The sequence below is a fragment of the Ictidomys tridecemlineatus genome, chromosome 7 (genome assembly GCF_052094955.1).
Source record: "Ictidomys tridecemlineatus isolate mIctTri1 chromosome 7, mIctTri1.hap1, whole genome shotgun sequence".
NCBI lineage: Eukaryota > Metazoa > Chordata > Mammalia > Rodentia > Sciuridae > Ictidomys > Ictidomys tridecemlineatus.
The window spans coordinates 178,808,302-178,823,829 of record NC_135483.1 but is presented as its reverse complement, the minus strand read 5'-3'; the positions used below and the strand labels follow the sequence as shown (position 1 = coordinate 178,823,829).

The 15,528-nt window shown below is 39.8% G+C and overlaps 1 protein-coding gene across 5 annotated transcripts in view; it reads right to left on the bottom strand.

Annotated features, from left to right (window-relative positions):
- Positions 1 to 5,754: 5,754 nt before the first annotated feature.
- Positions 5,755 to 15,528, bottom strand: part of Smarcal1 (SNF2 related chromatin remodeling annealing helicase 1) — a 165,741-nt gene continuing 155,967 nt past the window's right edge. For all 5 annotated transcript variants that reach the window (XM_040267766.2, XM_040267765.2, XM_078017973.1 and 2 more), the window contains 4 exons: positions 11,636 to 11,818; positions 10,323 to 10,423; positions 9,312 to 9,408; positions 5,755 to 6,015 (listed from right to left, as the gene is read on the bottom strand). In XM_040267766.2, the coding sequence (XP_040123700.1) occupies positions 5,821 to 6,015; positions 9,312 to 9,408; positions 10,323 to 10,423; positions 11,636 to 11,818 (576 nt within the window). In that variant the 3' untranslated portion in view covers positions 5,755 to 5,820. The remainder of the gene's footprint in view (positions 6,016 to 9,311; positions 9,409 to 10,322; positions 10,424 to 11,635; positions 11,819 to 15,528) is intronic.

The window sequence follows — 15,528 nt, the reverse complement described above, 5'->3', positions numbered from 1 at the left end:
CATATTCATATTGGTGCAAATAAACAGATCTTGGAGAGTGGAGAAACAAGTGCTTGCAATGGTTCTCCTGTTTCTTGAGTGCATGACGTTCATCTGACCTTGGTAGGTGGGCAAGTACAGCGGCCTTGTGCTGGAGCAGCCCAGGTGGAGCAGAGGTAAGCTCAGATCATCATTTAGCAAATTTACACCTACCTCCTGCATAGCCTCCTAAATCTGGCCTTCAGGGGGTCTGAGAGAGAGAGTGAGAGAAGGGAGAGTGCATCTGGAAGAATGTATAACAGCATCTGAAAATGAGACACTCCACAATAGGAGAAAATTGCTCATGTTCAGAGCAATTTTATCAAAACTAAACAAATCTCTTTAAATAGCAAGCTTGAGGATGTACAAATAGCACTCTCATGAAATCAGCTTTAAGTGACTTCAGAAAATTGTGTCTCTCATAAAGCCTCAATTTGTCTTATCTACAGGCCAATAAATCTCCATCCACATTAGAGGACCATCATGTGTAAAGAATGTTTGTTGCAATGTATTCCCATAAAGTCTCAGCAAAAATCTCTGCTGAGTCACCTCTGCTCTTCAGGGACGCTCAAATATCACTTTTTGCCTTTAGAAAAATAAATAAGTTTAAAGTCATTTCCAAAGAAAAGTTCTTTTAGCTGTAAGGCCAAGCAGTTCTCCTGGGCCATGTGGTACATGGTTCTCGAAAGAAATGTTGAGATAAAAGCGTCATCCCAATTCTTCTTATGCTGGAGACGTGAAGGGTTTATTCCCAAGTTTCAGGTGCCCTTGTCATAGAAGTGCCAGGTGATTGCACACATGAGTGAGGACTGCATAGCACTGTCCAGAGTCCTGTGGGCCAAAGGCCCCGGGCAAGAGATAGCACAGGAAGAGGAGGCAAAGCCTTCAAAGATAATCCTGAGGGGCTGGGGATGTGGCTCAAGCGGTAGCGCGCTCACCTGGCGTGCGTGCGGCCCGGGTTCGATCCTCAGCACCACATACAAGCAAAGATGTTGTGTCCGCCGAGAACTAAGAAAAAATAAATAAATATTAAAAAAAAAAAAAAAAAAAAAAAAAGATAATCCTGAAAACCAAGAAGGAATCAAGGTGCCCAGAGTGGATTTAGGCACACATTTTCTTTCATTTCTTCCATTTCCCCTCAAATTCACTTTAAAGTAATTCTAGTTGTGCTTGCCAATGGGCATTTCACAGAGCATTCACACAGACAATGCATCCATCAGGTAGAAGCAGTTGCTCAGTAAATCATAAATGTGAAATGTGCCAATGTGAAACAGTGTCCAAATATATTATGTGAATTGAGCCACTTAAGTATGAGAAGTTTGATACAATTTTTGTGAAAACATCCTATTCATATAGGGAATAAATTACACATGGTTCCATCCTAAATTATTCACATTAGTCATTACCTCTAGGAAGTGGGGCCAAGGAGTGGGGAGGAGAAGAGCATAGGACTTTCATTTTTTAACATATAATATACATTTCTAGGTTAATTTTTACATGAGATACATAATATGGGAAAGAATGCATTGCAAATTAGCAGGTAAAAGGAGTTATTTTCAATAAGTGGTGGTAAGGTAATTGCATCTCCATTCAGAAAAAATTAAACTTGACCTTATCTTATTTCAAGTATGAAATCAAACTCCAAGTAGATTGTAGGCAAAACAAAAAGCTTCTAGAAGATTTTATTTTTTATAATATTGGGGTTACTGATTGCATGGGTGTTTATTTTATATTTGGTTAAGCTATAAATTGTTTTATGAACTGTTTTGTATATTATATTTCATCCCCCAAAAGGAGGGGTTAAAAAGAGAGAGAATGCCCAGTACTCAATAAAATCTGCTGAATGGGAGTAGAGAGGGGAAGATGTGGTCATAATGTTCAAAATCAAGTAACTGTTGGCTGCCATAATACCCAAAAGACTTTGACTCACAGGTTTCTCAGTGCTTTTTGCTGTGATTAGGAATCCATTTCCTTCACTGAGAACCCACAGGAAAAGTCAAACTAAAAAAACAAACTAAAAACAGATACATGAGATGGCTCCAATTAATCCTTTCCAAGCCTCTTATGTAATCCTGAACTTGGTAAGAAGTGAGAGGATGGGGTAAATACAGGATGGAATTTCTTTCTATACCCTTGGAACTTAAAAAAAAAAAAAAACATCAAGATTCCAATAAACAAAGCCAAGCATGATGGTGCATGCCTGTAATCCCAGTGACTCTGGAGGTTGAGGCAGGAGGGTCTCAAGTTGAAGACTAACTTCAGCTACTTAGCAGGCCCTAAGCAACTTAGCAAGACTATATCTCAAAATAAAATTAAAAAAAAAATTAAAAAAGGCTGAGATACAGCTCAGATGTAGAGTTCCCTTGGGTTCAATCCCCAGTACAAAACAAACAAACAAGCAAAAACCTCTCCAAAACAGGAAGAATGCATAGACAAAAAAACAAAGATGGCATCTTCTGCTGTATTTTTTCCCAATGACCAAGGAAAAAGGCTTATCTGAAGTCAAGAAGAAAAAAGACATGATGAATCCACATGTTATGGATTATGGCAAATGGGAGATCTTGGGGATTCTTGAAGCATCCTGTACAGTGCTAGAGGCAGAAATTAACTGGGGTCACTCGAGTAATAAGTCTTAGTAGCTGGGCATGGTGCTGTAATCCCAGCAATTCAGAAGGCTGATACAGGAAGATCACAAGTTCAAGGCCAGCATGGGCAACTAAGTGAGTCCCTTAGGAAAAAAAAGAACTGAAAATGTGATTCTGGTTAAGCACTCCTGGGTTCAAACTCCAGTACCAAAAAAAAAAAGGTTTAGTGATCATGGAGAGGGAAGGCAAAGAGATTTTTAGTAACATCTTTTTTTAAATGTGTAGATGGACAAAATAATTTTATTTACTTTTTATGCAATGCTAAACATCAAACCCAGTACTTCACACATGCTAGGCAAGTGCTCTTCTACTGAGCTACAACTCCAACCCTTGGGAATGTCTTTTAAAGGTATAATCAACAGCAGGGATAGGAATGGAATGAGAGGGCCCAGATTTCTTCATTCCAATTGGTGCTTCTAAAAAACACAATTTGGTGTCTGTATTGAGCTGGGAAATGGAGGAGGAAAAGGGATTAGTGTGAAATCCTTTTTTTTTTTTTTTTTAAAGTTTTTTACTCTATTTAAATAAATCCAACTGGCTTATACTGAATCCCACAGAAATGGTTGGATGGTTCTTGACAAATTTCAGATAAACATTTGGAATGGTCTAACTTGCAATACATAGGCTACATGGTCTAAATACCATTTGCTCTGGAGGACTTCAGGGTCATCTCAAAAAGAGTTTTTCTCCAGCTGCCAAAACCCAGGTCCAGCTAGAGGCTCCATGGGTCATATTTACTAAGACCACAGAGGAATGGTGGTTTCAAATGAGTGCTCAACTGCAAGGGACAAGGGCAGGCCCTCCAAATTGCAGCCACTGCCCTAACATGACAAGATGCCTCTGTGAGGCAAGCCCAGATTCAGGAATTTAACAATTGTCAGTGACTCTCCTAAACCACTGGTATAGATGTCTCTAAAATTAAATGCACCAATTGTATTCTGAACACATTTTTGGACTGAGAAAAAACTATTAATAGGTATAGAGAATGAGATCCTAAGAGATTTAAAGAACTCAACCCAAGCGCAGAGGAGACTGAAGAAAAGCTGCATGAAAGCCCCACTCAGGGGCTGAGGGTACAGCAGATAGGTAGATGCATTGCTGGAGATGTCCATAGGTTATAGTTGAGTGCTCCTTAATGGTTCTCAAGCTGTGATATAAATGCATAGAGCAGAGGCCTTGGGCAAGTGGTAGGGGGTGGGCAAAGGAGAAATGCTCCTATTTGAAGTTCTTCCAAGATCCTTAATTCAAAAACTTTTCTGCTTCCTGGGCCTTAACTCATTCCAAAGATCCTTCCCTAATGTGTATGATATCTCTGCCACTGACTGACCACCAGCCACCTCAAACTTAGCAAGTCTGTTTCCAACCTGAGTTCACCCTGATTCCAACTTTCCCCTTTTCTTATCTCTAACTACTTAGCGCAGGCAAAACCTAGGTCCCAGCGTCTCTTCCTCAAATACTCCATTGTCAGTCTATCTGCAAATCTTTTCTGCTTTCTTTTCAAAATCTTCTTGGCTCCCAGTACTTCTTATCTCCTTCTTGTTACCCACACTCAGTCACCTGCTGGTATCCACCCCACAAGGGGCACATGCAAGAGCTCAATAGCTTCTCATCTAATTGCTCCCTCCGCCTATTGTTCCCGGTCTGTATCCTACACACAAGCCAGTTTGAAACTGTTTTTATCTTTTAAAAATATCAGATCACTTCATACTCTGCTCAAAACCATAATGTGGCTTCTATTCATAATCAAAACTAAACCCAAATTTCTTACCAAGACCTGGGTCCTCTTGTCAATCCCGCAGTATAATTCCCTATTATTCTCCACCTCTTCCACTTAACATTCTACTACCTTTATCATTCTCTAAACCTGAGGTGTCCAACGTAGGAGCCAAGCCATATATGGTTCTGGAGCACTTGAAACACGGTTAGATAGAGATGCTGTCACATATACATTGGATCTCAAAAACTTAGTAGAAAACAAAAATTATTATATTGCTCATTAAAAAAAAAAATTAAGTCCAGTACAGTAGCACATGCAGTAAGTAAACCCAGCAACTCAGGAAATTGAGTAAGGAAGATTGCAAGTTCAAGGCCAGCCTAGGCAATTTACAAGACCCCATCTCAAAATAAAAAATAAAAAGGGCTGGGATATAGTACCCCTTGGTTCAACTCCTAGTACCTAAATAAAAATCTTTTTTAAGGGCTGAGAATATAGTTCAGTAGTATAGCACTTGCCTAGCATGTGTGAAGCCCTGGGTTCAATCCTCAGCATCACCAAAAAATTTTTTAAAATTATGTATGTTGAAATAATAGCATTAATAGTATATTGAATATATTGGGTTGATTATATTATTAATTTTATCTTTTTTTACTTTTTAAATGTTCTATTAGAAAAATTAAAGCCACATTACATGGCTTGCATTATACTGCTATTGGATGATGATGCTTTAAACCAGAGCTGGCAAACTATGGTCAATGTGCAATGTTCAGCTCCCAGCCTGCTTCTATAATGCCAGAGAGCTAAGAATGTATTTCACATTTAAAAAGTGTGTTGTTGTGTTTTTTTGGTGCTAGGTATCGAACTCAGGGCCTTGTGCTTGCAAAGCAAGCACTCTACCAACTAAGCTATATCCCCCACCCTAAAATGGTTTTTTTTAAAAAATCAAAAGAATAATCTGTGACACATGAAAATTAAACAAATTTCAGTGGTCATAAATGGAATTTTATTAGAAAAGAGAACTTATACTATTGCTTCTCCCATTGAATAAGCTCTCCTAAGGCACATATTTTTTTCTCTTGTTCAGTAAGTTATCACCAACACCTAGGATAGTACATGGCACATATTAGGTATTCTGTAAATATTTATAGTCATTAAAATTTTAAGATCTAGATGTTGGGTTGTGTAGGGAGCATTACTTAGAAGAATATGAATCACCACTGTTACAAGTCATTTTTTGTCTCCTTTTCCAAGCTGGAAGAACTAAGATTAATTAAGCTCCAAAGCAATTCCCCACCTACTAACAGGAATGGAAATGCCGGTGTCCCTCTGGTCTTGGAGAGACACAAGCACTGCTGATGACAAGAGAAACACAGGTTTTATGAACAAAATAACAGTTTATTTTTATGAATTCACGATTCCTAGAACTTTTTTGGGTCCCTCTTAAAAGGGAGAGGTGAAGCTGTCCCAGTTATCAAAAAATTCAAATTTACTCTTCTTTGGCGGACTGGCAGTCAAGGCGCTTTCATCTGTGTCTCCTGGGTCAAAGGTCTCTGCTGCCTCCAGCAGCTCTTTGTCACTTTCATCTTTCTCAAAGGACTTCTGGAATAGGTCATAGATCGTCTTCTGCGTTGGGTCCTTCATCAGAGATACAAAAAAAAAGATAAGAGGAAGAACCCATTTCCTAGGCTCCAACGCTGACCCTCCTCCACTGTGGCTGGTGAGAGAGCTCTAAGGTGAGAGATGGCATATCTTAAGCCATCACGGAGATACCTAGTAACCAGTAGAGACCATTTCAACAAACTACCACTAATGTTGCTTCCTGACATCTTACTGTCTCTGTGCTCATTGGATTAGAAATAAAAAGAAACACAAAGAAGCTGCTTTTACACTATAATTTATCTTGGTATGTTTTCTCCCTTCTAACTTCCCACATTAGTTTTTCAGTATCGAAATAGCTCCCATGATCTCATTACCTGCAAAGCCTTTCTAAACTGAAGGGTTAGTTAAACTGTAATTCTGTGTGTTCAGCCATGGATTATGCCTCATTTTCAGGGATACCTGTCCCTACTTCTGATGGCCTTAAAGCTACAAATGATCAAGATGTTCACCAAATGCTTCTATCCATTATTGGCAATGGCACAGTATTAAAACTAGGCCCAACAGTGACGACATGACACATGACACATGACACATGACAGGCTCACCATCACCCCTGCTGATCTCTCCCAAGTCTAAATTTCCAACCCTGACCATTTCCAATCCAGAGGTACATTTAACATTTCCACTGACATCCATAAAATTAAACTATTTAGAATTAAAATTATGTCTCAGCTTACTCCTACAGCCTATCTTTGAAAGTCGACCAACATTCTCATCGTGCCTCTACTTGAAACCACAGGGTATCCTGAGTCCTTAGCTCATACAAGTTTCTCTCCTGTTCTCTCAAGTCACTCTCTTGACTTAGACCACTTAGCACTTGCAGAGTACCAAGTTACCAGAGCTCAACTTCTGCCTCAGGCTTCTTCCCAACTCCACCAGCCCCAGGTTCCTGCCAGCTTGATATCCCTTCAGGGCACCCTTTAGCAAGATTTCCTTTATCATATCATTGTGTCTTTTTTACCTTATCAAGTTTAAAATTGGTTCCCTAGCTTTGCAGTTCTTTTCAAATTATTTTTTGCACTGGGAATTAAATCCAGGGGTACTACACCCCCAGCTCATTTTGTTTCTTACTTTGAGATAGGGTCTTACTAAACTGCCCACACTGGCCTCAAACTTGTGATTCTCCAGACTCAGCCTGCTTTTACAAAGAAGCTTCTTTTACACTATATTTATCCAGGAGTGGCTGGGATTATAGGTGAGTACCACTGTGCCTGGTTCCTCACTCTTCCTTTACAGAATCCCTCCACTTTGATAAAATGAAGTTCCTTGAAATCTGATTAAGGGAACATGTCATGTAAGAACTCTAGATTATTCCATTAACTATACCCCATATCTCCTGCCTTTCAGAATCCCAGCCTCTTGGAGCAGGGGATGAGTGATATTAAAGACCATTAAGGTCAATCTAAACACATTCCTCATGCCTTCCTGAAGGATGTACTCCTCAGCTTCTTTCTGAAGGGGTGCATTGTCAAGGAAGTGCTGCCCTGTGAGATGGCCCCTTCTCAGTAGAAATACCTTTTGAAGCACATTGAATTATGATGGCAACACTATGTGCTAACTTGGAGCATGCATAATTAATTGGAAGCAAGTTTCAAGATCAGATTAATATTTCATTTCCCCTCTCAAAAGGAAGCCTATCTTCCGGAGACATCTATAACCTCTTTTGCTTTTGTCTCCTAAAACGGTGGCAACATTTTATTTTCCTATTTAATAAAATTTTCACTTCTATCTTAAGAAAATAAGTTTATAAAGTTAGTAATAAAAATAAATGCTGATAAGTCTCATTTGCATTATCTTGCACTTATAGTTAGGTATAAATCTTAGCCAACTCAGGGTAACTGATGGAAAGACAAGAATGAGAAAAATGAGTTCAAATGAGGATCCTTTAGAACTAGTGTTCTTTCTTTTCCAAGGGCAGATAATAACCTAGGTTCTATAAGTATATTCACCACTCCAACTGAATTCAAGTTCTTTTGAGAGCTTAATAATAAGGTTGTCTTAAAATTGCCTTTACTGCTATTGCCTAAAAGAATTATTTACAGTTAACATTTAAATTAAATATGACCTGAGTCATATTTGTCCCAATAATTACTTTAGGAAAAAAAAAGATCTATTTGTTGAGTAAATGTAAGTGAATAATCAAATTCTCAGACTCTTAAGTCTTAGACTATAAGATTTTGTTTATTTAATTCAACTTTTTAATTTGTTTGGGGGTGCTGGGGACTGAACCCAGAAGTTCCTTACCCACTAAGCTATATCTCCAGCCTCTTTTATTTTTTATCTTGAGATAGGTCTCACCAAATTGCCCAGGCTGGCCTCAAACTTGTGCTCCTTCTTTATCTGTCTCTTAAGTAGCTGGGCTTATAGGTGTGCACTTGGCTTAAACTCAACTGATGCTCGATCAGCAATTGCAAGGAAGCAGGCACCTGCCTGCATGAGGCTCAGACTTGACCCAAACTGTCCTGTTATTCATCCACAAGCCCCAGTCCAGGAGCAGCACCTCCTGAGTAGATATCTTCTTAATCAGCCACCTGAGCTTCTGAAGGCAAGTCAGACTTAGGGAATCTCTGAGTCTCTTGCTCCCTGGTGTTTCACTGAAATGGGGGAGCAAGAGGCAATGGCAGCAACCAGGCTGGAGTGCGCAGCCAGGGCAGATGAGGTGAGCCCAGCACTGTCCTCTCCAAAGGCCAAGAAGCCTCTGACAAGGCACACCTAGTCATGGAAGGATGTTCACTGGCCTCTTTACACTCTGCTATGAGGGACTGATGTCACAGAAGGAATGCTGGGCTAAGTTGAGCAGATTTGTATCTTGGGCTGATTCTACGGCCCTGTGACTTTGTGCAAGTCCTATTCTCTGCCATGTCTCAGTTTACCCACAATAAAATGGAATGACAGAGGGGAAAATGTTCTTTGAAGCAGTGCTCTATTTTAAACACTCCCTATTCTGTGCTTGGGAAAAACTGGGCAGTAGTCCTGCTGCGTGGTATGTACCTCTCATACCACTAGGACAATTACCACAGGGAGTTTTCCGTTAATTTTGAATGGCCTGATGGAAGAGGCATCATTTGGCAGCCTTGGTTTTTAAGAATCTGAGGGCATGTGAGAAGGATCTAGTAGAATGCATACATGGACTGCAGGCCCACCCTTTTCGGCTCTGGGCTGGGGAAGGTCCCCAGGAGTGAATCACACCTTTCCATTCAGGACCCATGGGCCCAGCAGACAGCTTAATGCCTCCCTCTGCCCTAGAGACAAGGAGCCATGGCTGCATTTACCTTGTAGATGTAATCAGTGGCTTCTGTCATTTCTGAGAAATTGGTTTCAGAAAGCCCAGCTTCTCCCAGAACTTTAATCTTCTCTTGAATCATGGGCCTGTGGGGGAGAAACAAGCTGCAGTGAACACAACCTACTCAGAACAACCCTCCTGGTTCTGGTGGGACTACCTTGTGTTAACTGTTTCACATCTGAAATATTTGCCCCCTCTCAGTGGTAAAAAAAAAAAAAAACCCTCCAATTTGGGGTTTCTTAGTTTCAGGGTCAAAATTCTTTTTTAATGGAAGATGTGTAGGAAATAAACGTTGCCTAGTTACAACAAAATTTTGAACCTGGTGAGGTTGTGAGCTGCCCAATTTAAAAATCCATTGAAGTGGCCCCCATATCCTGCAAAACTTGAGACCCTAGCCCTAAGACTGTGCACAGAGAAGTGGAAACTAATGAGATAATCAAAAAACTTAACACCAGGAAGGGAAAAATGGGATTGGGAAAAAGCATGGTGGGAATTTTTGTTTAGGTAGTAGACACAAACCTCTATAGTTGAAAATGTGACCCAGCGAAATCACTAAATAAATGATCCACGGTGAGCCCCTCTTCTCCGTGTCCAGCTAACAGTAAGATGTGGCCTATCAAGCCATATATTACAAAAGAGGAAAGGAGGCTGTCTCCTGTCCTAACAATCCCTCATGGCTGGGAACAGAGTGTTTTATAAACCAAATCCCATCTGTTTCATCATTATCAATTCCTAATCAGTTCCTCTCCAGGACTCAGGCCAGTGAGGAAGGAGTCCGCTCCCTTTATTACTACAAGATTTCCTCCAATGTCCTGCAAAACCCCGAGAATGTTAGTGACAGAGGTCAAAAGTGGTCCAGATAAAAGTGGGAGTCATTGCTAACGAATCTTTGTGGATTCTCAAAGCCCTCAGCAAGAACAGAAGCACTTAAAAAGCAAAGAAAGCATATCCTGTATCCATCCTTGCTCAGCTCCAAATCCAGTCACCCAGCCAGGCATACCAGAGGTAGTCATCTGCAGTGCCTTTTGCCACCAGGTAGTGAATGCCCACAGAGTTGGTCTGCCCGATGCGATGCACCCGGTCCTCAGCCTGGATCAGCACCTGCATGCACAGGGATCAAGGCAGCTAGGTGAAGGCCTGACACAGTCCAGCCCACCATGCAGTAGGCCCCTTGTTCCTGAGCCCCACCTCATCCCTTCCTCCTCAAGGCATTTCACAGTCTCTTAGAACTGTAGACAACTTGCCCTCTAACAAAAGAACTAAACACAACCCTGGTTGGACCTAGAAGCTGCAGCACTACATCTGGGAGTGGCTTTCTGATGGTGAGCACTACACTAGGTGCTGTGAGTGGAGAGTGCACAGAGACTCCGCTGACAGGCTGGGTGCAGAGGGGCAAATGACAGAAGCCTGGCACATTTCCACTTCTTGTCTCTGTGAAATGAAAAGTCACATACTAATTCCTAAAAACAGGGGCTGGGGATGTGGCTTAGTGGCAGAGTGCTTGCCTACCATGTGTGAGATCTGAGTTCAATTCCCAACAACAAGCGGAAAAAAAAAAAAAAAAAGAAAAGAAAAAGGTAGAAACATCACATTCATACATGAATAGAGGGTGGTGTAGTGTCTTCATATAATAGTAAGCCCCATAATAAATAACTACAATCAAGAGCACTGTTTTCGTTATGAATAGCTTCAATCTCAAAGTCCACTAAGTTGCTAAGGTGTGGCCAGTGAAACCATACCATATCAAAATTTCAGAGGGGAAATAACCTTTTTTCTGAAGCATAGGAGGAAATTTTATGAGTTCAAACAAATGACATATCTGTTGCCACAGCAGTCCCTTGATTAGTGTGACCAGGGATACATGGTGGTGTTCAGGGAGCACCGGGACTATCACTATTAAGCCCCCTTGGCTATAGTAGCTCACAGCTACAGTTAATAAAAGAGGCCTGGGTGGAAGGCCAGAGGCCTGGGCTGCTCCTGCCACCATACATGCCCCCTGGATGTACAGCAATGGGTCCTGGCTTGCTGCTTGGGCCCCTCCACTTCCACTCAGGTTTTTTCATTGATAAAATGGACTCGATAATCCAGTTAGCTGTGAAGACCTAAAAATTAGCCAACAGATGCGCTGGCTTAACAAGGAGTGAGAACTGACCTGTGAGAGTCTAAACATGATTAGGAGGACAAGTGGAAACAGAAAGAAAGACAATGGCACTGGGGAACGCCCACAGAAACCACGTCTCCCAACTGACACCGGCTCCCTCACTGTCCCCGCCACCAGCATGCCCAGGGAAGGTCCAATCTACTGTTCCTTACCCCTGGGTTCCAAAAGAGCTCGGCAAACACCACCAGGTCAGCGGAAGAGAAGGTGAGGCCCATGTTGGCAGCAGTGATGGACAGCACTGCCACTGCGTGCCTCTCGGACAGCTGAAACTGCTGGCACAGGTCCTCTCGGTCTGCTGAGGGAGTGGAGCCATCGATGCGGATGTGAGGCACTTGCTGCGCGGAAGAGGGGGGAAACTGAGGTAGGCTGCAACAGCACCTGACTGTGGCCATATCAGCCACAACCAATCAGGGCCCCAAGGGCCACGCTGCACTGCTGTTCAGCCCTCTGCTTTCAGGGTTTTGCTTTTTTAAAATTAAAATCTGTATATTCACACAGCATTGTAAGAGAGAATACAGGATCCTCTGTGCCAGGCTCCATGACATGGTAACACTTTGTAAAACTATGGAACATATCATAACCAGGATTCTGACTTGGATGCAGTCTACTGGTCTTCAGGTTTCCCATGGTGTGTGTGTGTGTGTGTGTGTGTGTGTGTGTGTGTGTGTGTCTGTATTTGTTCTACAGTTTTTTGTCACTTTGGTAGATTTTTATGTATTTACCTCCACAGTCAAGATATGGAATGGTTCCAACATCATAAGGATCCTTTTGTGGCTCTTTTAGAATCATGCTCACCTCTCCTCTCTTTCCCCATCCTTCACTTCTGGCAGACACAAATCCATCCTGCATTTCTAAAACATTTCATTTAATGACTGTTACAGAAATGCAACCAGAATGTGTTACTTTTTGGGATGGACTTTGTTGACTCAGCATTGTTCTCTGGAGATTCAGCCAACCTGCTGCCTACATTGGTAGCTTGTTCCTTGTTATTGCAGAGAAGTAATCCATGGTACCTATGTACCATAGTTCAAAATCTCCCCTACTGAAGGACATCTGGGCAGGTCCAATGTGGAGCTACCATATTTAAAGTGGCTAGAAACATCTGTATACAGGTTTTTGTGCAACCACAGTTTTCATTTCTCCACGTAAAGCCCAGGGGTCAATTGCTGGGGTGTATGGTAACTGCATATTTAGTTTTGCATTTGTTTTAAGGAACATTTATTTGTTTCAAATGATAAACAATGTAAGAAAACAGAGATATTAGTAATCTTACTAACCTGTTTTTTTTGTCCTTTTCCTCAATGTGTATTACCATACTATTTTTTCTCAATAAACATACTGTAAATGAAGTAAACTACTTAAAGTTTTCTAAAGTCTTATTTTTAATGGCTATATTTCATTATGTGACAATAGCATAATTTAGCCATTCTTCTATTTTTATAAATACAGAGAGTTTCTAATTTTCCCTAAAAAGGAGTGGTTGGCAGTTGTCCATCAACAGGTTAATGAGTTGAAACAAAAAACAAAAGAAAACAAAAATCCCTGTGGGATATCTACACAATAGGATTCAGCACTAAATAGGGATAAACAAGGATGAATCCCAAAATAAACTGAGGAAAAGAAACCAGACCCCCCCCCAGCAAAAAAAGAGTACATACTCAATAATTCCACATTTTAAAAAAAGTCTAAAAAATACAAACTAATCTGGAGTCATGTACTTTTTTCTAGTCATACACTTTCTATTCCTACTGAGAGCCATGTAACTGTCATTATTTGTTTGTCATATAGTTGCTATTAGTCTCCTTAGCTTATTTCCTTATATTAATTTTTTTTCAAATTGCCTTGCCAAATATGCCAAATGCACAAAATAACTTATAACACTGCTATGTGTGTAACAGAATGAATTTGTATTTCTGGGTAAATTTAGACAAATTTTCCTTTGCAACTTTATCCCCACCCCATGATTAGTTACATGTTCATCTGTAACTACTTCTATACTTCGGGTTTTAATAAGGATCTTTGATTCATTTCAATTTACTATGGTAAATACTAAGGTAAGTTTCATTTAAGTCTTCTTCCCTCCTCAACTACCCAGCCAAATACTCAAACTTTATGTATCAAGTAAATTAAACTTGATTTGTAATGATCCTTGATTATATGTTTACTTTCCATTTATACAACTCTCTATACTATTCCACCCACCTGGCCACCAGTTCCTGGACCTGCATGACTCAGTTTTAATTGCTGGTGCTAGTATCTTAAAAGAGATTTTATATATCTGGAGGGACAAGTCTTCCAACACTGCTCTCCTTTTTCAAAGCTTCCTTAGTTCTCTCTCCTCATTGTTTTTTGAGATGTACTTTAGTACATAGTAACAAGATGCCTCCTTTAAACAAATCCAGTTGCAATTTTATTAGAAATAAATTAAACTTACATATTAATTTGGGAAGGACTGGCATTTTTATACTTTTTAACTTTCTATAGAGGAGCCTGGCACAAGTCTTTCCAAGTCTCCATCAGTTTCTATAATTTTGGGGTAAGATTAATAGGCACTATTTTTTGTTATTGTGAACTTTCCTTCTCCCCATTACATTTATTAATTAGATATAGTTTAAAAAAATTGTTTTAGTATATTTATTTGGAATCCAAGAACCCTACAAAGCTCTTATGCCTTCTAATATAATAAAACTAATACAATAAACTAATATAGTATATTAATAAACTAATAAGTTTTCTAATATAATAAAAATAAATAAGTTTTCACATATAAGTTTTCTAATTAACTGTCTTGGGTTTCTTGAGAACACCCATGGCTCTAGTTTTAACCCCAGGGTTATAACTTTGAATCTTACTGGCCTGCTTTCTGCACCATTTCATATGCAAAAATCATACCAGAAATCTGTCTCAAAATAAAAAAAATAAATAAAATGGCCTGGGGATACAGCCCGAGGTAAAGCATCCCTTGGTTTGATCCCCAGTACCAAAAATAAATAAATAAAATAAGTGAATAAATAAATCTGAGAAACTACCCTGGACAACAATGATATCTAGTAAAACTGAACATGAACCTACCCAATGACCATGCAAGATCATGTCGAACATACAGAAGGCAACAAAAATATACAGATACATATATATATATATATTTGTGTATATATATGTCGATACATACATACATATGTGTGAACATATATATGCACATAAACATATACATGTACATATGTATATATATTTGTGTGTGTGTGTGTATATATATATATGTGTGTATATATATATATACATATATATATATATGCATATACACACACATATGTATATAAATACTCAGATAATAGCAAGCAAAAATCATAAATATGTCCCTCAGCGGGAGGACAGGAAAACTGCTATGCAGACATCCCAGGAGATGCTACTCAGCAGCTAAAGTGTAGGAATCATATGTCACAAGTGGGGGAAAATCTCAAAAACAATGTCTAGCAAAAGAGCAAACTGCGAACTCCAGGACACTTACACTATGCTACCATTTATGCCAATTTAAAAACATACACAAAAGGAAACTATTTATTCTTTAAGGATACAAACTTTCAGAGTAAAGTATACCAATATGAAGGGGAAGAGTCTACGCTAATTTCAGAATAGTGAAATCATCTCGGGGAGGAAGGAAGAGGAATGGTCTCAGAATAGAGGATCCTAAATGTTTCACTTTATTTGCATGGGCAATTTAGTAAGACTCTGTCTTGGAGTAAAAAGTAAAAAGGGCTGCTGGGCACAGTGGCACATGCCTGTAATCTGAGCAGCTCCAAAAGCTGAAGGCTAAAACACTTAGCAAGATACTGTCTCAAAATAAAAAATAAAAAGTGCTTGTGGGTTTGGGGTTGTAGCTCAGTGGTAGAGTACTTGCTTAGCACATGTGAGGCACTGAGCTCAATCCTTAGCACTACATAAAAATAAATAGATACAATAATTAAAGATATCATGTCCATCTACAACTAAACACACACACACACACACAAACATACACACACATTTTAAAGGAGGGCTTGGGATG